This window comes from Bufo gargarizans, chromosome 2 (assembly GCF_014858855.1).
Source record: "Bufo gargarizans isolate SCDJY-AF-19 chromosome 2, ASM1485885v1, whole genome shotgun sequence".
NCBI lineage: Eukaryota > Metazoa > Chordata > Amphibia > Anura > Bufonidae > Bufo > Bufo gargarizans.
In genome coordinates, this window is record NC_058081.1 from 190131012 (window position 1) to 190156107 (window position 25096).

The window sequence follows — 25096 nt, forward strand, 5'->3', positions numbered from 1 at the left end:
AATCTCTTTTGATCCTATTTTGTCTGATATTACCACTAAAACTAAGAAATATTTAAATACATTTTCTTTCTGTGTCGCTCTTACATGCAGTGATCTCCTCCGCAGCATGGGGAGAAGCGATCATTATGCTATCGCTCGTCCTCATGATGTCTAGTGGTTTGCCAGTGGCAGATCATCATTAGACAGCACGATCTGCTGCCGGCAAACAAAGATTTTTAATTGTGAATAAAAAAAATAACAATTGCCCAATAAACGAGCAATTAGCGGCAGTTTTGCACTGCAAGATAATCACTAACGAGCCTTCATACGAATACTCGTTAGTGCTCATCTGCTGAAAACTTGGCAGGTGTAATAAAGTCTTAAGGACCTAAACCAGTTAAGAGGGCTGTGTTCTCATTCAGATACACTATATTGTGGCAGTGTTCAAAGACTGTGTAAAATGACAGTAAAAAATAAATAAATAAATCCAACCCTGGGTTGGATAAAACCTGTTTAAACATGGGTTCAGTATGCCCATGTGAATGAGGCCCTGTGCTGAATCATGGAGCTACTGCCCACCTGCCTATTATATCTTGGCAATATAAAATGTTAAAAGGGTTTCCTGGCACTCATATAAAGATGGCCTATCCTCATTTGCCTCTGGGATTGGCGCACATGCAGTACAAGCCAGAAGCTTGCCCAGACGGAGGAATCTGTACTGCGCATGCACTGATGGCATCACTCTGCACCCTCATCATTGGTGCATGCGCAGTACAGATTTCTTTTGCTGGACACACTTCAGGTCTGTACTAACTGAGGTGAACCCACAGGCATGAGCGTTCAGGGCTAGGCATGGTTATGGCTACGTTGCCCGGCCCTGTGACTTAGAGCTGGAGGGCACAGCCAGCTGGGAAAGTGAGCGAAGCTTGAGGCGCAACGGCGACGCCCTCAAGAGGCTAATTTGCATAAAATAAAAACACAATTATCTCAGCATGGGACGAAGTGCGTTGGATTCAGCTGCCAAGCTCACATCTGCAAGGTCATTTGGATTTACATGCAGGTATGTGGCATAGCCACCATTGTTGTTACAAACAGAAGATATGATGCCAGTGTGAACAGAGCCTAAACCAAGTCACTATACACTCATTTAATGTATTTCTTTTTCTTGTGTACTAGATATGCTTGAGGACATAGTATTACAAGGAGTAATTCAAGGACTATACCAGCAGAGCCACAAGACTCCTCCAGTTGCCAAGCAAAAGTTGCCATCAAGCAATCCTGTTCCATGACACTGTCGGAAAACAGATACAACAGTCATTCCATTTGGACCTGTAAAGTCTCCTGTATTTTTCCTGTCTGAAACATAACGGAATAGAACTCCAATGAGCAACATGGACCAAGTATTTTAGGGATACACAGAAGAACTCAATGTTCAGACAAGAGCCTGCAACCTGGACCTGGCCTCCTGGAATCGCTGCCTGTAAGATCCGAGAGGCTTGGCAGGATTACCAATTATGACGTTGGTATTGAAAATAGGTTCACCGCTACTATTTTCTACCTTGGCGGAGATCAGTGGAAAGTCTGCACATTGGGGTAGATTTACTTTTGCAAATGTATATTTATAAGAGTGCGGCCACTGGGTCAGGTTTTCTGATGCAGATCTGAAAGCCAAAATTAAGAGTGGATCATAAAAGAAGGGAAAGTGTAAGGCCCCTTTCACACGGGCGAGTATTCTGCACGGGTGCAATGCGAGAGGTGAACGCATTGCACCCGCACTGAATCCGGACCAATTCATTTCTATGGGGCTGTGCACATGAGCTGTGATTTTCACGCATTACTTGTGCATTGCGTGAAAATCGCAGCATGCTCTATATTCTGCGTTTTTCAGCAACGCAGGCCCCATAGAAGTGAATGGGGCCGCGTGAAAGTCGCAAGCAAGTGCATGGTTGCTAGGTGATGATCGGGCTGGGGACCCGATCTGTATTATTTTCCCTTATAACATGGTTATAAGGGAAAATAATGGCATTCTGAATACAGAATGCAATGTAAAATAGTGATGGAGGGCTTAAAAATTTTTTTTTTTTTTAAATTTACTCACCGAGTCCACTTGATCACGTAGTTGCGGATCTCTGTCGTCTTCTGTAATGTTGAGCTGCCGACTAAGGACCTGTGGTGACGTCACATCACATGGTCCCTCACCATGGTGATGAACCATGTGATTGGACCATGTGATGAGCACAGTGACGTCATCAAAGGTCCTATTCCTGTGCACAGCAAAGACGACGACAGAAGAGAAGCCGGGCTGCGCGATCAAGTGCATTAAGCCTTATTGTACTATGCATTCTGAATGCTATTATTTTCCCTTATAACAATGTTATAAGGGAAAATAATACAATCTACAGAACACCTAACCCGAACTTCTGTGAAGAAGTTCGGGTTTGGGGTAGAAGAAGTTCGGGTACCAAATATGCTGATTTTTCTCACGCGCGTGCAAAACGCATTACAATGTTTTGCACTCGTGCGGAATAATCGCGCATTTTCCTGCAACGCAACAATCTTATCCGGACAAAAAACATGACGCCCGAGTGAAAGAGGCCTAAGGCTACCTGCACACGATACGGATTTTGTGCAGAAAAACCACTGCGTGAGACCACCTGCACATGTTGCGGAATATGCAAGTTTTTTCTGTACAGATTTCTGTGTGGGAAAAACCACAGCATAATTCAGTACCAGCAAAGTGTATGAGAGAACACAAATCTCATGTACACTTTGCAGAAATGTACCCGCATTGCAGATTTCCAAATCCACAGCATGTCAATTATGTTTGCAGTTTTAGCTGCAAATGTCACCCTTTTTAATGGAAGGGTGAGATCTGCGGCAAAACCACATGAAATACACACCAAAACCGCCCAAAGTGTGCAGTTTTGGAACAGATTGCAGATTTTCTGGACTGGGTGCAGCCACACTAAAGGACTGATACCACTTCTCTTTTTTAAATTTACTACTAGTTTTGGTTTCCAAAACCGCATGCAGAAACCTGACCATGTGACCGTACCCTTATAGGGGTTGTCTAGGATAATTTAAGAAGTTCTAGTAATAGTAAAGTACTAGTAAGGAAAAGTTCTAGTAATGCCCTTGAATGCTGTATAAATAAAGATGACATACTCCTCTCTTTCTCCTGCAGCAGTGACGTGCAGGTATACACATGGTCTAATGCTTAGGACAGTGATCACCTGCAGGATATCGCTGGCAGCCGGAGGACTGGACCAGCTGCACAGGAGAAAGAGGGATGTCATCTTTTTTTTTTTTTTTAAATCTTGCTTTCCCTGCATTCAGGGACATACTAGAATTTTTAAAGGGGTTTTCTAAAACTTTTTTTTTTTTAATAGGTCTTCTATCCTAGGTCATCAGTATCTGATTGGTGGGAGACCAATACCCAGGACCCCCACCGATCAGCTGTTTGAGAAAGCACCAATGCTCGCAGTAGCGATGTGGCCTTCTCTCAGCTCACCAAGCACAGCGCCGTACAATGTATAGTGGCTGTGCTTGGTATTGCAGCTCAGTCCCATTTACTTCAATGGGGCTGAGCTGTGCCTAGGCCATGTGACCGATAAACATGACAGCAGCGGCCTTGGGAAAGCTAGAGAAGGCTGTGGCCCTACTGCAAGCACTGCTGCCTTCTCACACAGCTGATCATACACATGCTGGTTCAGCTGACCTACATCTAACAGGTATGGCCGGTGGAGGCTCCAGGTATGTGAGGTCTAGGATACTAATCCACAGTGACTATTGTACTGTAGCCTTAGCATTTCAAACACTATAATAATTAGAGATGAGCGAATTTCCGCTTATGAAATTCGCTCACATGTCATTTGTTGGTAAAAGGTGAATTGCGTTATGGATTCAGTTACCACGGACCATAACGCATTTCTATGATGAAATGCCTTTCAAGGAATTCCGTCATAATAGAAGTCTATGGGCTGCAAAACGGATCCGTCCTGTTTCCATTATGCAGGGGAGGACTCCTAGTAATCTATAGTAATAATGCATGAATCATATGTTCAGATTTTTCATGTCTGAGGAAAGTGAAACGGACACTTATTTCTTGTACTGGTGAATGGTTGGTAAAGGGGACGGTGATAGAATTTGTTGTGGACCATTTAGTTTGTTTGCTAATTTTTTTTTCTCAGATCTTTTCTTCTGAACACCAGACTTGCCAATAAGCCTGGGCAATGCAAGTTTAAAACTGGTTTAACCCCTTACTTACTGGTCTATATTGCATCTCAGTAAGGGCCCATTCAGACGGCCGTAGTGCTTCGCGAATCCGCAAACCACGGATACCAGCCATATGTGTTCCATAACTTGCGGATCATAACGGAACATGCCTATTCTTGACCGCGCTCTCTTTTCCGCGGAGCAGAACAATGGCTGTAATATCCAATAACTGCTCCGTACTTGTATAGGGGAAGTAAACAGCTCTTTTTTTTTTTTAAGTGTCATAATTCATCTTGCTGTGAATGGGCCCTCATAGTCCAAATAGCGGCAGCTACCAGTGTAGGGAAGGAGACTGAGCTTGGTAAGAGAAAGGTCCTTGCAGCGCAGTAATGTGACAGCAGCAGGTACTGTGCCGCTTTCACATAGTCTGTTATCTGCTCGCTGAATAGTCACATGTACACACGGACTTCTGCCTCCGTTTTGGATCAGTGGTAACACAGACAGTGTTCAATCCGTGTTTTCTCCGGTGACAGATCAGTGTTGTGTTAGTGAAACACGGACAGCAAAAAACTTACCCAACAGCTGAAAAATTATTTTCAAAGAATCTCTTAATAACCCTGTGAAACACGGATGGCATGGTTTTCACGGATCCATAGACTATAATGGGCGTGATGGATCCGTGAACACAGACAAAATAGAGCATGCATCCGTGGTAAGAAAACGGACCGTGCTAAAACACGACACACATTAAAATGAATAGGGACGTGTGCTGCCCGTGGAGAACACGTGAAACACACAGACATGTGAATGAGGCTTTAAGCATACTATTTGCTCACTGAAATTCACACTTCACATACAGCAGGCATCCTCAAACTGTGGCCCTCCAGCTGTTGTAAAACTACAAATCCCACAAAGCCCTGCTGTAGGCTGTTCGGGCATGCTGGGAGTTGTAGTTTTGCAACAGCTGGAGGGCCACAGTTTGAGGATGCCTGACATACAGCATAGCAACACTGTGCAGTGCGTGTGCTGCTGGGACATTCTAGCCAGCCCACCAACCCCAAACTCCCCCCCCCCCCCCCATGCTATACAATGTCCTTCACGTCACAGTATGAGGAGCCTGCTGCACTCCCTCGTACAGTGCAGCCTCCGTCACATCCACTCTGTATTATACAAAGCCAGGGTGATGGGGAGAATGAGGGTAAATAATACACATACAGCATATACTGAGGGAGGGGGGGGGGGGGTGAGGAAACACAGTACAGATGTAGTCACCATTATTTTGACAAGACACTGATGGCCTATCCTAATGATGGATCAATGGCAGATAGGAGTGGGTCCCACCTCTAGGACATTGTGCATGCGTGGTGTGCATCTATAGGAGTTCTGAACATTGCAGAGTGAGCACAGAATGGAAAGCACATCACGCACACACGGCCCCCTCTCCATTCACTGCTAGAAATAAAGCTAGTGCTCGGCTACTTTTGGAACTCCCATAGCAATGAATGATGGTGGCCATACTTGTGCTGTGCTTGCTCCTTCAATGTCTGAGATGAGAATACCCATTTAACACAGCAAAAGCAATTATTTTTTTTTAATACAAATTGCATTAAAGTGACCATCTAGATGCAGCTGGTGTCAAAATGCTTGCTACATCTGTATGTATAGCCCTAATTGTCCCCTATCACTTGCCATCACTCACCTCCACTCCATTTAGACTGTATACCCTCAATGTCCACACTGTACTGGAAAAGGCTTTTTTCTTGATACAAGTATGCTCAGGGGAGGGCATGTTTTACACAGCTATCGCTGTTGATGAGGGCACTGTGACTGGCATGTGGAATCCAGATATATACAGCAAGTCATTTTTATCCTTCTGATTAGCGGTGCACCTTATGGTCCCAAAAATACAGTGTATATAATCCTACTACTTTTGCACAATAAAAACTGCAGTCACATCAAGACCCATAAAAAAAAAAAATAATAATTAAGTCTTACTACTTTAGCAGAAGATACAGGTAAACTGCCAGGCTAAACCTGCACTGCTGTAAAATACATATGAACAGGTTTAAAGCCCATTAGTTATTGCTGTAAAAACACATATGGAGTCACTAATGGGTTAAAAAAGCTTCTGAAAACTAGCAGGGGGACTTGCATTAATACGACTCAATTGGAGGAAAATGTTAAATGAGGCTAGGTCTACACGACTGCATTTGTTGCACGACAATTTTTATAATGGCAGTCTATGGTGTCGCACTGCAACATGCTGGATGGATTTTTCTGCAACTGTCGCGTCGCAGTATGTTGCGGTGAGACACCAGAGACTGCCATTATAAAAATCATTGCGCGACATTGGTGCAACAAAATGTTGTACCTTATTGTCGCACGATAAATGTTGTAGTGTAGCCCTAGCCTGAGGCAACACGCAGCCATTAACATTTTAAACTCTTCCCAACAAATAGCATGCGGCGATAGGCTGCTTGAATCCAAGGCCCCTTTCACACGGGCGTTGCGGGAAAATGTGCAGGTGCATTGCGGATTTCTTCCGCGCGAGTGCAAAACATTGTAATGCGTTTTGCACTCGCGTGAGAAAAATCGCGCGTGTTTGGTACCCAAACAGTCCCCGGGATAGATGTTCTGTAGATCGTGTTATTTTCCCTTATAACATGGTTATAAGGGAAAATAGCATTCTGAATACAGAATGCATAGAAATAGCGCTGGAAAGGTTAAAAAATAAATAATGTAATCCACTTGCTCGCGTAGCCCGGCATCCTCTTCTGTCTTCATCTGAGCTTTGTGCAGTAACAAAGGACCTTTGGTGACGTCACAGCCATCACATGATCCATCACGATGGTAAAAGATCATGTGATGACTGACATCACCAAAAGGTCCTCGTTACTGCACAAAGCTCAGATGAAGACAGAAGAGGATGCCGGGCTACGCGAGCAAGTGGATTACATTTATTTTTTAACCTTTCCAGCGCTATTGTTCTATGCATTCTGTATTCAGAATGCTATTTTCCCTTATAACCATGTTATAAGGGAAAATAATAATGATCGGTTCTCCATCCCGATCGTCTCCTAGCAACTGTGCGTGGAGAGAAAAAAAAAAAAAAAAAAAAAAAAAAAAAAATCGCACCGCATCCGCACTTGCTTGCAATTTTCACACAACCACATTCACTTCTACGGGGCCTGTGTTGCGTAGATTATCGCACAAAGAGGAGCATGCTGCGATTTTCACACAACGCATAAGTGATGCTTGAAAATCATTGCTCATGTGAACAGCCCCATAGAAATGAATGGGTCGGTATTCGGTGCGGGTGCAATGTGTTCAACTCACGCATCGCATCCACGCGGGATACTCGCCCGTGTGAAAGGGGTCTAACAGTGGTTTCAGTCAGATAACACTGGTTCGAGATGAGGAGGAGATCTGGGAATGATCTCAGATTTCAGTGAAGAACAGAGTTAGTTTTGTAAAGGTGTTCTCCACCTGCAGAATCTCCAACAACAAGGCAAGATACAACACAATATTAATCAAAAAACAATCATTTTGTAGAAACCAGTTTATTTCAAGGAATTGTACACATTTCTTATGTCTTCCCCAACCCAATTTGGACACATTAAAACGGGTGGAATGTGCAAGTCAGTATACTGGCTGTGCCGACATGGTTTGGCGGCATTTTGTTTTGGTCACTGTTAGATCAGTTCTGAGCTACACAGACGTCCCTGTATAGATGGCAAAGAGCTTTCCGCCTGTCACAGAACAAAGGCAACTGGTTAAATGTATCTTCAAGCTCCAACTGATCCAGTGATAGAACAATTTCTGGTGCAGAGCTGGAGCCATTATTGGTTTACTCTTTGGCAATTCCAAAAGGCTTCTCCACTTCAATCTTTCCACAGTTTACTATAACCACATCTTTAAGAGGCTTGTCTCGTGAATCTGTCTTGGTGGCTTCAATCTTTCTTATTACATCCTGCAATGAGAACACAGGACTGTAAATACATGAAGGTCACACAAGAAATGGAATAAATAATTAATACATGGCTGAGCGACATCCCCACAGCACGAAACACTCTTTTTCAACTACTTTGGCAAAGTGTTGAGACTGGATGCTCAAAGGCGTTGTCCCATCTAGACTACCGCTTCTCTAAATGAGCATCCAATGGTGATAGGGTAATTGCCACAGGTAGGTAGCTGAAATCCTGTGTTCCATTTCTCCTGCAGCTTGCCTGATATTACTGGGGGTCATGATGAGTGGCTGCAGAGCTGCTCTAACAGTAAAGTATATGGAAAGGTAGTCTGGATGGGACAATCCATTCAAAGGAGTTCTCTTGGCTTTGATGAAAATCCTCCTGTGTGCTGTCCTATAGAGGTTAAGATAGTCTGCTCAGTACTTACCCCTCCATAGCGGTGCTATTCAGGTCCCAGCCAGATGTGTTCCTTAGTCTTTCAATTCAGCTGCATACTGTGTACGCCTGAACTAGAAAACTCAGGAACACATCCCATCAGGACCCGAGTGGAAGAGCCCGCATCCAGTTCCAGTGGTCACAAGCGCAGCAGAATTGGAAGGGTAAGTACTGAGCAGATCTTTCCTCCATAGGTCAGCACATATAAGGATGTTTATTAAAGACCAGAGAACTCCTTTAAAAGGGATATTCCCATCACATACAATGGAGGCATACCCCCACCTACAAGGAGAGTGGAGCGGGGAGAGCTGTGGCTTGAGGACCCCAGGGTCCGTCCACCACCAAGCGCTACTCCCATACAAGTGAATTGGAACGCACCGCACACGCATGGCCCCTGCTCCCATTCATTTCTACGGGGCAGATGAAAATAGCCGAGCCAGCACTCGGCTATTTTTGGCGGCCCCATTGAAATTAGAGGGCGGCTGCGCAGTGCACCCTCCATTAGTTTCCCCTCTCCGTTCTCGTAGGTCCGCACCTCTCAGACAATAGGGGCATATCCTAGAGAAAAGCCATGAATTTCATGCATTTTTACAAGTCCAGACAAATTAATGCCCCCAGACAGCAGTGTCAGCTGTGAGTGGATTACTCCTCTCTGACAGTCTCTGTGTTGGGACCTGGGAGTTTGAGCCTGGATTCAGGCCAGCTACCTTGTTGGTGTGAAAGCAGGTGGATTCAGCTTTTTCCAAGGACTACTTCTTTGCCGCATGGTGTGAACGAACACCAGACTCACAAGGTGACAGTTTTCCTTAAAGCAGACTTTTTGTTTTGTCATTTACTTAATGTGTGAATAAACACTGAACTGTTTAATTAAAAGACTTTGTTGTTGCCTCTATACTACGTCCGCTAACCTGCCTACCAGAGCGAATTCCCACAAGGGGTACGGGAAAACTAGAGTATTTTGAAGAAGCATACAAAAGTTAATTAGCAATTTATGTTCCTCAGCTCATAAATGAGGGGGGAGCTAAACTGATGACTACAACCATTGAAAAATGTAATTTAAAGTAACTGAATTCTGAATGAGTATTGCTGCTAATATAACAGTATATGTATGAATATTGCACGAGTTACTGCACCAAAATCTTACCTCTCCTTCCAGGATTTTACCAAATACCACATGTCTTCCATCCAGCCAACTAGTCTTAACCGTTGTGATGAAAAACTGGGAACCATTTGTGTCCTTTCCAGCATTGGCCATGCTCACCCAGTTTGGACCGTAGTGCTTCAGCTTGAAGTTTTCATCTGGGAATCTATCTCCATAAATGCTCTTTCCTAGTTTAGAGAGACAGGATAAAGATTATGTTCACTAAGCAGATATCTTGAAAGGTGGCTTCATGCCGTGTTATTTTGGAATAACAAAATAGAGGTTTAAGAAAAGGCAGTAAAGGATCCAGTAGGGAGGAGTCCTCCTTTTACCAGTGGCTTTGTGTCTCATGTATTTTTTTTTATATTACGAGATTTAACAAACGCAGGTAAAACAAAGTAATCCTGCCTGTCAATTTATTTATTTTTTTTAAATATTTGTGGAAGGGACAGTTTTTGCCCTACTGCCCAGGCCATGTTTTGCAAATCGGCCATGTCACTTTATGGGGTAATAGCTTTGAAACACTTATTTATACAAGCCATTCTGAGATTTATTTTCTCGTCAGACATTGTACTTCATTATAGTCATACATTTGAGTCAATATATTTCACATTTATTTATGGGGGAAAAAAATAAATAAAAAAAAATAAAATAAAAAAAAAAATCGCAATTTTCAATTTTTTTTATTTCTCTGCTTTTAAAACAGAAAGTGATGCCTCATAAAATATGTATTACTTAACGTTCCTTATATGTCTACTTTATGTTGGCATCATTTTGTAAATTTTATTTTTAGGACGTTAGAAGTCTTAGAATTTTAGAAGCAATTAAAATTAAGAAAAATTTCCAAACCCCACTTTAAGGACCAGTTCAGGTCTGAAGTCACTTTGTTGGGCTTACATAGTGGAAACCCCCCTTTGCAGAAACTAGACCCCTCAAGTTACTCAAAACAGATTTTACATACTTTGTTAACCATTTAGGTGTTCCACAAGAATTAAAGCAAAATGGAGATGGAATTTCGAAATTTCACTTTTTGGGCAGATTTTCAATTTTAATCCATTTTTTTTCTTTAACACGTAGAGTGTTAACAGCCAAACAAAACCTAATATTCATTAACCCAATTCTGCAGTTTACAGAAACACCCCACATGTAGTCGTAAACTGATGTAAGGGCACACCGCAGGGCCTAGAAGAAAAAGAGCGCCATATGGTTTTTGGAAGGCAGATTTTGCTAGACTGGTTTTTAGATGCCATTTCCCATTTGAAGCCCCCCTGATGCACCCTTACAGTAGAAACTCCCAAAAGGTGAGCCCATTTTGGAAACTAGGGGATAAGGTGCCAGTTTTATTGGTACTATTTTGGGGTACATATGATTTTTAATTGCTCTTTATTAAGTTTTTGTGATGCAAGGTAACTAAAATTTGGCTGTTTTGGTACATTTTTTATTTTTTTTTAACATTCATATCATGTGCTTTTTTTTTTTTACAACATTCATATCATGTGCTATTTGATATCACTGTCGCTCCGGACACAATGATATCAAATATGTCTACTTTTTCAGTTTTACATAATAAAGCAGTTTTGAAAATAAAATTATGTTTTTGTGTCAACATTTTCTGAACGCCATATTTTTCTGCCAATCGTCTCGTGCAGGGGCTCGTTTTTTTGCAGGAAGAGTTGACGTTTTTATTGGTACCATTTTTGGGTACATATGATTTTTTTGATCATTCATTATTACACTTTATGGGGCAAGGTGACCACAAAAATTGGTTGTTTTGGCACAGTTTTTATTTATTTTTACAGCGTTTACCTAAGGGGTTAGGGTCATGTGACATTTTTAGGCTACTTTCACACTAGCGTTCGATCGGATCCGATCATAATAATGCAGACGGAGGCTCAGTTCAGAACGGATCCGTCGGCATTATATTAGCATATAAAAGCTAAGTGTAAAAATAGCCTCGTACGGATCCGTCCAGACTTTCAATGTAAAGTCAATGGGGGACGGATCCGCTTGAAGATTGAGCCATATTGTGGCATCTTAAAACGGATCCGTCCCCATTGACTTACATTGTAAGTCTGGACGGATCCGCACGCCTCCGCACGGCCAGGCGGACACCCGAACGCTGCAAGCAGCGTTCAGCTGTCCGCCTGGAGGCGAGCGGAGCGGAGGCTGAACGCCGCCAGACTGATGCAGTCTGAGCGGATCCGCATCCATTCAGACTGCATCAGGGCTGGACGGAAGCGTTCGGGTCCGCTCGTGAGCTCCTTCAAACGGAGCTCACGAGCGGACCGACGAACGCTAGTGTGAAAGTAGCCTTATAGAGCAGAATGTTACGGACGTGACAATACCTAATATGCATACTTTATCTTATTTAAGTTTTACACAATAATAGCATTTTTTAAACCCAAAAATGTTTTAGTGTCTTCATAGTCTGAGAGCCATAGCTTTTTTTTTTTTTTTTTTTTTAGCGATTATGTAGGGGCTCGTTTTTTGCAGGATAAGGTGACTGTTTTAATGGTACCATTTTGTGGAACATATGACTTTTTGATCGCTTGGTGTTGCACTTTTTCTGATGGCAGGTGAAAAAATGTTTTTTTGACGAGGTGGATCACGTGATATCTATAGAGCCGGTCGTTACGGATGTGGCGATACCCAATATGTGTGTTTTCAATTTTTTTACTTTAAAATCAGCGGAAAGGGGGAGTTTTTATTTATTTATTAAAAACACTTTCCCTTTTTTTGTTTTTAAACTTTATTTCTGTCCCACTCTGGGACTATTGAGGGCCTGATCTCCTCTGCAATGCATTACAACACATCTGTATTGTAATGCATTGTCTGTAAATGTATTACACAGAGTAATACACTAACAGGTTACCTAGGAGACCCAGCCTTAGGCATCGTGCTGCCTTGTCATCCATCCGATGGGCTCCCTAACCTGCCACAGTCAGCACTGACCGTGGCATAGAAGGGGTTAATCCGCCGGCATCAGCTTTTACAGCGATGCCAGCGGATACAGCAGGGGCCCGGCTATCAGGGACTGCCGAACCCCTGCAGTAATCAGGTGCGCATCAATCCGGTGCCCGCCCGATCACTGACTTAATAGTATGCCAAAATACAGCAAGTCACTTGTCACCACGATTTACTATTACGTCATATGTCGGGAAGGGGTTAAACCAATGCTTTATGGCTTTTTTGTAAACCAACTCACATTACTCATAAAAAAAAAAAAAGCATATTTTTTATATATTTAATTTACTGACCTCCAGTACCATCTCCATTTGTGAAATCGCCTCCCTGAATCATGAAGTCTTTGATCACACGGTGGAACTTGCTGTTCTTATAACCAAACCCTTTCTGAAAGAGAATAAAAAGGAGCCCGTCAGATTGTTTGCCATTTTGTTTTAAGATGCAACGCCAAAGGCCAAACAAATTTTTAAGCTTCAGTTTTGTGACGTTATCCCCTATCCTACCCACTGTATTTGGCAATCTCCAGAACTTCCATAAAATGCAATGGAATGCCTGGGCACATTGCCGACCAGCTGCTCTGTTTATGTCGGCCTTCACGGGGGTATGGAGTCTCCATTCTCAGCCACCACTGAGCATCATATGGATAGGGGATAACTTCACATAACTGGAATACCTCTTTAACTCCAGCGATTTAGATGAATTGCATGAACGAACGCCGATTATCGTGAGGCGTTTCCATGAACACTCATTCTCGCAGTCGTGTAGACAGGTGCTGCTGGCAATGTCATTCTATGAGGAGGGGTTTGAACAAACGACTGCGAGAATGAGTGTTCATGGACCTGATAATCAGACAAGCATTGACCATCTCGATCGGTGCGGCTGCTAATAAGTTTTATAACGTTTGCTTATTGGTCAGGTGATCGCTGGGCATCTTTACACGGGGCAATGATCTGGGGCAAACAAACTGTCGATAGTCGGCTGGGTATAAGGGCCTTAAAACAGAAGGTGAACGAAAATGAGCACAATCTCATTATCGGATTCAGAAAATAATGAAGCATCTACTTAAAGTTACAGTTTTCTAATAACTCAGGTTTAATTCCGCACAGCTTGTTACATGTCAGTACAGTTATCAGAGCTGTTGTCCTCTTAGGATGCCCTTACACAATGGTTGTGATTTCAGCAGGACTAAGTGACCATGTAATGTGTATGGTGGTGTTCAGACTACCTCTTGAAGGCAGAGTGTAATCCAATATTTCCACTCTTGTTCTTCCGGCCCCTGCTGAGCGTACAAATAAGATGGCTGGCAGGTTTGTTGAAGCACATTTAATAGCATAGCCAGCTTAATACTTCGATACTGAAATATAATGGTTTAATCTGACTGTTAAATGTTGGTCAATATTTTTTAGCCATTTGTCACTGATTGTATACCATTTCTGTACACCACTATGGACAAGAGATCATTGGGTAGCATTATCACTTCACTTTAGTTAAAATATCTTATGCCCTAGAACAGTGACGGTGAGCCTTTTAGAGACCGAGTGCCCAAATTGCAATCAAATACCCACTTATTTATCGCAAAGTGCCGACACAGCAATTTAACCTCAATACCAATATAGTATATCTTCCATGTACTTTATCATTTAGCTATAATAGCTTAATAGCCTACATACAATGCGCTGCCTGTGCTGTTCATAGTGCGTCCTGTGCTGATAAATGGCAGGAAAAGTCTAAAGCATATTGGTACTCCATAGACTTTTTCCAAGGCGCTAGTGCCCACAGAGAGGGCTCTGAGTGCCGCCTCTGGCACCCGTGCCATAGGTTCGCCATCACTGCCCTAGAACCTCAACGGCAAGAGGAAAAACATTTAGACTGGCAGCCACTGACACCCGCATTACATATAGTCTTAGGGTCCATTCACACGTCCATGGAATGGGTGTGGACCCATTCATTCTCAATGGGGCAGGAATGGATGCGGAGAGCACACTGTCACATTCCCTGAGAGCGGCCCTGATCTTCCGGTCTGCAGCTCCGGAAAAAAAAATAGAACATGTCCTATTCTTGTCTGCAATTGCGGACAAGAATAGGCAGTTCTATGGGGGGTGCCGGATCCGCAATACACTACGAACGTGTGACTGGACCCTTAGAGCTGTACACTTATTTGAAGAAAATGATCCCTTATTCATAAATGTGCTTTACATGACCGCAGATCCCACGTCTCTATATCCAGCACTAGAAGCTGGGTTGATACGCTTCACAACTCACCTCTCCAGTTGCAAGTGCAACAAAGTTATCCACTGTCTTGGGAACAGTTTTGCCGAAAAGTCCAATCACTATACGTCCAACTTCATCATCTCCGATGTTAATGTCAAAGAAAACCTTTAGAGAGAAGGTCAGGAAAACAGGTCAGCATCAGAAGTCCTACAAGATTATCCCCTGGAGGTGGGAAATAAGGGCCCAGCCTAGTATTTAGCACACTGGGCGCTTACACTGAACAGCAGGCGGAGAGAATGAACTTATCCAATGGTTACAATCATAATATAGTGAATAATGAACAGAGGTCACTCCCATCTCATCTTAATCCATGACTCCTGATACAACCATAACCTTTAGGATTTGAAAGGGACGTGTTAATGCTCACACTGCTCGGCTTAACCTTTCTACATTATAATATGCATTGATAAGGGGAAAGAAATAACAGGATACAAATAAGGTTCAGATAATATCACAATTTCACAAAGGAACATGGTGCTCTTTTTAGGGAGGCACTTATTTCCCTTAAGGGTCCATTCAGAGGTCCGTTGTGCATTGCGGATCTGCACCCCTATAGAAATGCACATTCTTGTCCGCAATTGTGGACAAGAATAGGACATGTTCTATTTTTTTTCAAGAGCTGCGGACCGGGAATGCGGATAGCACACCGTGTGCTGTCCGTATCTCTTTCAGCCCTATTGAAAATGAACAGGTCCGGATCAGTTCCGCAACATTGCAGAATGGATCCGGACCCATTCTACGGACGTGTGAATGGACCCTAAGGCCACGTAACCTGACAGGAGACCAGTTGCTGAATAATGGGGATGGGAAGGCTTTACTCGGGGGCACGGTGTGGTGCCAACACTAACTTGTTATAGGTAAAAAGTGTCATAATACTGAACCTGGAGAACCCTTTAAAACGTGCGATTTAGTAGTCAGTACCTAAAGCCGGCCATAAACAAGATTTTCATGGTTAAGATCTGCTGAAATCATTAATATTTATGGGAAGCTTTAGGCTGTGTTCACATGTTGTGGCAGTCAGTGTAAGACACATCCTTCTGTAGAAATGTCCTATCCTTGTAAGCAAAATGGACAAGAATAAAACGTTTGCCGGGACTGCTTGCCGGATCACTCTGCTGCAAGTTGGAAAGTAGCCGAATAAGCATAGCATTAGAATACTTTTTTTGTACTTTATTTGGTTTGCAGAGTGCTGTTGCATTGTATTGAGCATCCCTGGTATATGGTATTGCTCACTTATTTCAGTTACCCAGGCTAAGTTCACATCTGTGAGGTTGTGTCAGAAGCCTCTTTCATAGAAACCAGGAGAAAAAGAAAAAAAAAAGAAAAAGAAAAAAAGGACTTGTCCAGAATGCCAGAATCCATACCGGAAACCCAACAGACCCATTATAGTCACTGAGATCCGCCAGGCATCAGAGGGGTCCTGTATATGCCCGATCTGGCGATTACGTTTTTCTTATCCTATGCCAGAACAGAAGAGCTGAATTTTACTGCATATGTGAACATACAGAAAGTTTCAGGTCCACAGGAGTTTTGTGGCAGAGGGGCTGACAGACTATACAGTGAATATGCTATACCAGGCTGCCTGAAGTCTGCCGCCCCACTGGAAAGCCACAGGAATGATGGCGCTTTCTGCAGGGCTACCAGATGTTATTCAGGTGCTCTTCACCAACAATACATAAAGGGGGGTTTTCTAATGGCATCTGGAGTGTGGTACACTTTGGCCGGTCCATCCACCAGAATCTGAAAGCTATGTCAGCTAGGAGACTGTGGGTTTCAGTCACTACCTGCACCACACAACCGGCTTAAAGGGAACCTGTCACCAGCATTTTGCGCATAGAGCTGGGGACATGGGCTGCTAGATGGCCACTAGCACATCTGCAATACCCAGTCCCCATAGCTCTCTGCGCTTTTATTGTGTTAAAAAACAGTTTTGATCCATATGCAAATGACCTGATATGAGTCCTGTATCCGGAGAGGAGTCCAGCACCGCCCCACATCCGCCGAATCTCCTCCTTGCTGGCTGACGTCACAGAGCTGGAGCGCCGAAATCTCGCGATGCGCGAGCAAGCGCATGCGCAGTGTCGGCATCATGTTCATTCCCTGTACTGGCATCAGCACAGGGAACAAACTACGCATGCGCTAGCTCGCGCATCGCGAGATTTCAGCGCTCCAGCTCTGTGACGTCAGACAGCAAGGAGGAGATTCGGAGGACACGGGGCGGTGCTGGGCTCCTTTCCGCTGGACTCATCTCCGGATACAGGACACATATGAGGTTCCTTTGCATATCGATCAAAACTGTTTTTTAACACAATAAAGGCACATAGAGCTATGGGGACTGGGTATTGCAGATGTGCTAGTGGCCATCTAGCAGCCCATGTCCCCAGCTCTATGCAAAAAATCCTGGTGACAGGTTCCCTTTAAGTAATGGTAAACGTGTTGTGCCGCCTAGGTCGTGCCTACTAGAGTATGAAACGTGTCGGAGAAAGGGCAAAAAGCCATAAAAGGAACTTCGTATTTAAAGGGGTTTTCCGAGACTTAAATACTGATGACTTATCCTTTTGATATGTCATCAATATCCGATCAGTGGGGGGTCTGATACCAGAGATCCCTGCCGATCAGCTATTCGAGAAGGCAGTGCCACTTGCCACAGCCTTCTTGCAGCCTACTCTAGGCTATCAGTCACATGGCCTAGGCGCAATACCAAGCACAACCACTATACAATGTACGGCGCTGTGCTTGGTGAACACAGAGAAGGCCTTCTCAAACAGCTGATCAGCGGGGGTCCTGGGTGTCAGACCCCCACCGATTAGATACTCATGGCCTATCCAGAGGCTAGGTCATCAGTATTTAAATCTCGGAAAACTCTTAAAAGGAGAAAATACTACATGTCATTAAAGGGCTTGTCCGGGACAGCACTGGTCTATAGGCAGTGTATTGCAGCTCATCCCCATCCATTTCAGTGAGCTGGATAAACTAGGATGAGTTTTCCGATATGCCGAGGATGCACTGCCCAATGAGCTGATCAGTGAACTTCTCTATGTAGCTAAGAAAGAAGCTGCACTGAACGGCAGAGGCTCTCCAATGTAACTAAAAGTAAATCAATGGGCTCCTAAAAATAAAAAATAAAAAGAGATTTACTTTAAAAAAGAGAAAAGCCTAAAGATCTGCCCTATAATCTATACCTGGGACACTGACGAGGGGACATCCTCCCCCGTTTTTTCAGCCTCAGAGTAATTCACACTAGCATTTTTGTTTTCTGGTGTTGAGTTCCGTCCTAGGGGCTCTATACTGGAAAAGAACTGATCAGTTTTATCCTAATGCATTCTGAATGGAGAGCAATCCGTTCAGGATGCATCAGTTTAGTCCCTCTTACGTTTTTTTGAACGGAGAAAATACTGCAACGTTCTACAGTTTTCTCTCCAGCGAAAAATAATACTGAACACTTGCCGGAATGCCGGATCCGGCATTAAATTTACATTGCAGTGTATTAGTGCCGGATCCAGCATTAAGTGTTCCAGCAAAATGGATCTGGCTTTCCAGTCTGTGCAGACCTTTAAAAATGTAAAAAATAAAAAATTAATATCAGGATCAGTCTGACAAATGCCATCAGTTTGCGTCCAGATTGACGGAACTGCCTGCCGGAATACTCTGCCGCAAGTGTGAAAGTACCCTTACAAACTTATTTTAGGGTAGTTTCAGTAAGAATCTTGCATGGCTTCTGAAGCTGCCATGTGGCTGCACAGCATCCGCCTTTCACTGTTCTCAATGGAAGCCTGTGCTGCCATGCATGCTGCTGTGAACATCCATTCACCTGAATGAAGCCGTTTTGGGGGCAAGCACATGGATTTCTGCAAACACAATCGGGTTACTGGAACAGATACAGAAACATCTGCAACATATTTGCCACGTGTGAATTCATCCGTAGGCTAAGTGACCATCTGCGGCAGGAGCCTCCGCTGCAGATTCTGGTAAAAATAAAGGATGAAATCCCACTGCATCCAGCGGTAAAAAATGTCAGTATTCACATTGGGCATTCGACGGACTCCATTCTTGTGAACGGGATCCTGGGCGCCTGCAATGTCTGGCATTCTATTCCTATGCCGGAACTGTAGCGCTAGTTTCACAACAGCTGGCGTGCCAGAGGATGCTGAACCCTGGTATACAGGACTCTAATGTGGCCTGGATCCAGTAGAAGTAAAATGGAAAACTCCAGTTAGGCTACTTTCACACTAGCGTTCGATCGGATCCGTTCTGAACGGATCCGATCATATTAATGCAGACGGAGGCTCCGTTCAGAACGGATCCGTCTGCATTAAAATGGCAAAAAAAAGCTAAGTGTGAAAATAGCCTCGGACGGATCCGTCCAGACTTTCAATGTAAAGTCAATGGGGGACGGATCCGCTTGAAGATTGAGCCATATGCAAGCAGCGTTCAGCTGTCCGCCTGTCCGTGCGGAGGCGAGCGGAGCGGAGGCTGAACGCCGCCAGACTGATGCAGTCTGAGCGGATCCGCATCCATTCAGACTGCATCAGGGCTGGACGGAGGCGTTCGGGTCCGCTCGTGAGCCCCTTCAAACGGAGCTCACGAGCGGACCAACGAACGCTAGTGTGAAAGCAGCCTTACTCAAGTTAAAGAGCTACTCCAGTCTTAACATATAAATCTTTAAATAGCAAAAAGTTATAGATTTTTTTTTACAGTATACCATCTCTGGGTTTTTAAGATCTCTGCTTACCGTCATTCACTAGAAATCTACTGTTTCCTTAATCAGTAAACCATCTGTATGCTAAAACAGCGCCACTAAAAACTACTACTTTTCCTGCAAAAATCAAGTCTTCATTGACAGAAACAAAAAAATAAAATAGATAGATGGCTCTTGTATAAAAAAAAAAAAGTGACCACGTGAAGTGGGAGAACAGCCCCTGTACTTTGATTGGGCAGAAAGCTGATCTCACTGCTTTTTACACATGCAGGTTATCAGTTCCCAATAATTGCCCCATGTAAGGATGCCACTAGTCACCAAATGAACTCGCAATCGCTCATTCATTAAAGGGGTTATTGGGTTCAGAGCTGAACCCGGACATATCCCCATTTTCAACCAGGCAACCCCCTTGACTTGAGCATCGGAGCAGTTCATGCTCCGATGCTCTCCTTTGCCCTGCGCTACATCGCGCAGGACAAAGGCATTTTTTGGAGATCCAGTGACATACCGGGCTCTCCATGGGGCTACCAGGAAGCCTGGTGACATCACCGGCACTGATGGGTGAAATTTAGCGCTGCCCCAGCCAGTAAAACAGCTAGGGCAGCGCTAAAGCACGCCCATCAGTGCCGGTGACGTCACCGAACACACTGCAGTGTGTGATTGTAAACAAAAGAGCCTGTGCCCTGCGCTATCCAGCAAAGGGGAGCATCGGAGCATGAGATGCTCCAATGCTAACATCAGGGGGGCTGCCTGGGTGAAAATATGGGTATGTCCGGGTTCAGCTCTGAACACAGACAACCCCTTTAACCTTTCCCAGACATAGGACGTAGCGGTACGCCCAGATTTCCCAATAGTTAAGGACACAGGGCGTACCGGTACGTCCTATGTATGAAATCAATCAGCAGGCACCCAGGGTCCTGCAACCCCCCCCGTATCGGCAATCACTGCAAACAGCAGGTCAATTCAGACCTGCGGTTTCGGAAGGTTTCTGATCCCCGCGGTCTGGAAACTTCAAAATGGCTTTATTTGATGTTTAACCCCCCGGGCAGGCACGCACGTGATCATCCACCCGTCCCCTCTCTCAGGATGGCCGAGCGGTTTGCAGAGTGTCAGTACATTGCTGAAAGTCTGTTTGAAACGCCTGATATCTGTGCTGGCACAGATGTCATGCGTTTACCCTTTCCATGCCGCGGTCCGTAAGGACCGCTGTATGGAAGAGGTTAAGAGGGAGGGAGCTCCCTCTCCCATCGGGGGCTGCTGTGCCTTTTCAGCCTCCGATGGGAGAGGGAGGGGGCCCCCCTCCCTCCCCATCACCCACTGCTCTGCTGTGGCACCGAGTGATGGGTACCATGGCAACCGGACGCCTTCACAGGCGTCCGGCTGTCCATGGTGCTGATCAGGCTTCTGCTAAAGGTGCTGATCAGATTTCTGCTAAAGGCAGAAGTCTAATCAGACTTTGTAAAGTGAAAATACAGTACAGTACACTATATTGTGTATTGTACTGTATTATACATACATCCGACCCACTGGATCTTCAAGAACCAAGTGGGTCTGGGTCAAAAAAAAAAAGTTTAAAAAAAAAAAGTAAAAAACAAACAAAAAACCCATCACTGATTAAAAATGAAAAAAAAAAATAAAAAAATTCCCTATGCATGTTTGATATCACCGCGTCCCTAATGACCTGAACTATAAAACGGTCATGTTACTTTCTCTGCACGGTAAACGCCATAAAAATAAAAACACTGATGAAATTGAAATTTTGCCCACCTTACTTCCCCAAAAAGGTAATAAAAGTGATTAAAAAAAAAAAGTTGTATGTACGCCAAAATAGTACCAATCAAACTGTCACCTCATCACGCAAAAAATGAGCCCCTACATGAGACAATGGCCCAAAAAAAAAAACACGATGGCTCTCAGAATATGGAGACACAAAACATGATTGTTTGTTTAAAAAATGATATTATTCTGTAAAACTTACATAAATAAAAAAAGTATACATATTAGGTATCGCCGCGTCCGTAATAACTTGCTCTATAAAAATATCACATGACGTAACCCCTCAGGTAAATAACATTTAAAAAAAAAAATAAACGGTGTAAAAAAGCCATTTGTCACTTTACACCACACAAAGTGTAATAGCAAGCGATCAAAAAGTCATATGCACCCCAAAATACTGCCAAACAGTCATCTCATCCCGCAAAAAATAAGACCCTACCTAAGATAATTGCCCAAAAACTGAAAAAACTATGGCTCTCAGACTATGGAGACACTAAAACATGATCTTTTTTGTTTCAAAAATGAAATCATTGTGTAAAACTTACATAAATAAAAAAAATGGTATACATATTAGGCATCGCCGCGTCTGTGGCAACCTGCTCTACAAAAACACCACATGATCTAACCTGTCAGATGAATGTTGTAGATAACAAAAAACGGTGCCAAAACAGCTATTTCTTGTTACCTTGCCTCACAAAAAGTGTAATATAGAGCAACCAAAAATCATATGTACCCTAAACTACTACCAACAAAACTGCCATCCTATCCTGTAATTTCTAAAATGGGCTCACTTTTTTGGAGTTTCTACTCTAGGGGTGCTTCAAATGGGACATGGTGTCAAAAAACCAGTCCAGCAAAATCTGCATTCCAAAAACCGTATGGCATTCCTTTCCGTCTGGGCACTGCCGTGTGCCCGTACAGCGGTTTACGGCCACATATGGGGTGTTTCTGTAAACTACAGAATCAGGGCCATAAATATTGAGTTTTGTTTGGCAGTTAACCCTTGCTTTGGAAAATAAATATAATAATATTTGCTTCTAAACTTCTAAGGCTACTTTCACACTTGCGTTCGGGGCTCCGCTTGTGAGTTCCGTTTGAAGGCTCTCACAAGCGGCCCCGAACGGATCCGTCCAGCCCTAATGCATTCTGAGTGGATGCGGATCCGCTCAGAATGCATCAGTCCGGCACCGTTTGTCCTCCGCCCATCAACTTACTTCTTGTTTCGCCGAGATCCCGCACCTGCGCACTCAGTCCGTCGGCCGGCGCATGCGCACTGCGATGCCCATTCCTTGTACGGCATCACAGTAATTAATGTGCATGCGCCGGCTTCATGCCGTTAGCTGGCGCATGCGCATTAATTACTGTGATGCTGTACAAGGAATGGGCATCGCAGTGCGCATGCGCCGGCCGATGGACTGAGTGCGCAGGATCTCGGCGAAACAAGTAGTAAGTAGATGGACGGTCAGAGGGAAAGAATGGGCGGGGGAAGCGACAATAAGGCTGAGCTGGCAGGGCACCTACGAGGGTAACGCCGCCCTGGGCACTTGCGAGCCCTCATTTGCATATGCTACCAAGTAGTTTTAAGTCCAGGATTGCTCATAAAGGTAATGTTTTTATTAACTGTAAGGCTGCTAGAAAGCTATGGGAAGGGTTAAAAAAGGTGAAACTTTGATGACAGACTCCCTTTAAAGTGACACTGGTCAGATTTGCAAAAAATGGCCTGGTCCTTAAGGTGAAATAAGGCTGTGTCTTTATGGAGTTAAAGGGAACCTGTCACCTCAAAAATGCATCTACATTCCCCAGTAGTACATTGTAGTAGCCCGCAGCCTGTTAATGATCATATGCTTCATCTTCTTCCTGTTGTCCGATGCTGCGCAAGTAAAAGGAAAACGCAGTTTTATTCTCCATCCGCGCTATAGTGCCGGGGGGCAGCGGCCTCCTCACTTCAAGTCAAGGCAACCATGCCCCGTAACCGTCCCCTCTTGCCCGAGAGTGACAGCCTGCTGTGCGGCTGCGTTTCCCCAAGTTTCGAGCATGCGCGGCTGTTAGCCGGGTATCAGCGGCGCAATGCGTGAGACTTGGGGAACCACAGCCGCACTGCAGGCTGTCACTCTCAGGCAAAAAGGGACGATGTTGCCTTGACTTGAAGCGAGGAGGCCGCTGCCCCCCGGCACTTTAGCGCGGATGGAGAATAAAACTGCGTTTTTTGAACTTGCGCAGCATCGGACATCAGGATGAAGTATATGATCATTAACAGGCTGCGGGATACTACGAGGTACTGCTGGGGGGTGTAGATGCATCTTTAAAGCGATGGGTTCCCTTTAAGCGGAAGCATCCTTGATGTGACACAAAATGAGAATTTCTGGGCCGCAGATGTGTGTGAACAGGGATCTGCAGCCCACAAACAATGAATCTCACCGGACGAAACAAACACAATCCCCATACAGACAAGATGATTGCTGCAGGGAAGTGCAGCTCTCACCCACAATCAGTCAGGCAGCTATTGGGAACGTCTGGTGGATTCCGGATAATTGCCTAAGCACTAACGTCACGTGGGCTTTGGCTTCTTTCACACCCGCGTGTCTGTACTGCTAATGGTAATGAATAGGGCTATTCACATGGGAGGGAGCGGACACTTCCATAGCATTCTGCAGCCCCGGTCTGTGCTGGGATGACGCGGGGCTGCCACGTCTGGGGCTCGGGCACACGTACGGTCTGCACCGTCCTCGCTCATTACCTTTACGGTGACCTTGGGACCCTTCTTCTTCTCGTCAGCCTCGGAGGCTCCGGGGAAGAGCAGGAAGATGACCGAACCCGCAATGAGGGCGGCAGCAAAGAGCAGCTTCATGTTTCTCTCCAGCAGCCGAAGCATCAAAGACGAGCACAGGCCTCGGAGAGCAAGGGGAGAAAAGGCGTCCGGGCGACGTGACGTCACCGGGACAGGAACATCCCACCGAGCGCCAAGTAGAGGGGTGGCAACTCAGCCCATGAATGAGCACTAGCAAGCCTGTAATTATCACAGTGACGCTTTCTACCACTCAGTAATAGGATTAGCGGGTCATTCGATACACAAATGATAGGTTTAGTTAAGTTCAGATTAACGGCTGAGGCATTATAACGAATGGCTTCATTATAGACAGAATTCGTTCTTGTTTTTTTAACATTCACTTTTTCCTAAGGTTCCGGTAAATCCATCTCTTCTAAGGCGTTAGACCTTTTCTAGCATTTCCTGAGGGAATTAAACTCGGACTGTACCACATTCCCGCCACCCCTTTGAGATATCGGCGTTATGTGCCACGTTACGAGTCTATCATTTGGTGCCAAAGCAGCCAATCAGAAGCGGCCATGCCAGACCGCTCGCCCTATAGTAATGGCTGCTGTGCTGGAGGATGCAGGGCGTGTCGCGGGGTCCGTCACGTGGTTTCTGCACTGATACAGCAGAGCTGACTGTGCTTTGCGTTTAGAATTCTGTACATTGCGCCAAAACCATGAAGTGCCCGAAAATCATAGTTTTTTCAGCTATAAATTGCTGGAGCAGATGTGATCTGTAATTTACAAAGCTTCTGGTGTAAACTACAGTTAGGGTATGGCCTCATGTAATGTAAGGCGATGTTCACACAGCAAATTTTTGCCATGGATTTCATATCG

General features: G+C 44.5%; 2 protein-coding genes across 3 annotated transcripts in view; one reads left to right on the forward strand and one right to left on the reverse strand.

Moving 5' to 3' along the window:
• SNX22 (sorting nexin 22) overlaps window positions 1–1708 on the forward strand; it is a 65823-nt gene extending 64115 nt beyond the window's left edge. For both annotated transcript variants that reach the window (XM_044283345.1, XM_044283346.1), the window contains exon 7: window positions 1156–1708. In XM_044283345.1, coding sequence (XP_044139280.1) covers window positions 1156–1268 — 113 coding nt within the window. In that variant the 3' untranslated portion in view covers window positions 1269–1708. The remainder of the gene's footprint in view (window positions 1–1155) is intronic.
• Window positions 1709–7738: 6030 nt separating this feature from the next.
• On the reverse strand, window positions 7739–24380 carry PPIB (peptidylprolyl isomerase B). Its single transcript, XM_044279793.1, has 5 exons — window positions 24186–24380; window positions 14965–15078; window positions 12996–13089; window positions 9742–9926; window positions 7739–8164 (listed from the first exon to the last, which is right to left on the reverse strand). The coding sequence occupies exons 1-5, from the start codon at window positions 24318–24320 to the stop codon at window positions 8042–8044; spliced, it is 651 nt and encodes a 216-aa protein (XP_044135728.1). The 5' UTR covers window positions 24321–24380; the 3' UTR covers window positions 7739–8041.
• Window positions 24381–25096: the final 716 nt, after the last annotated feature.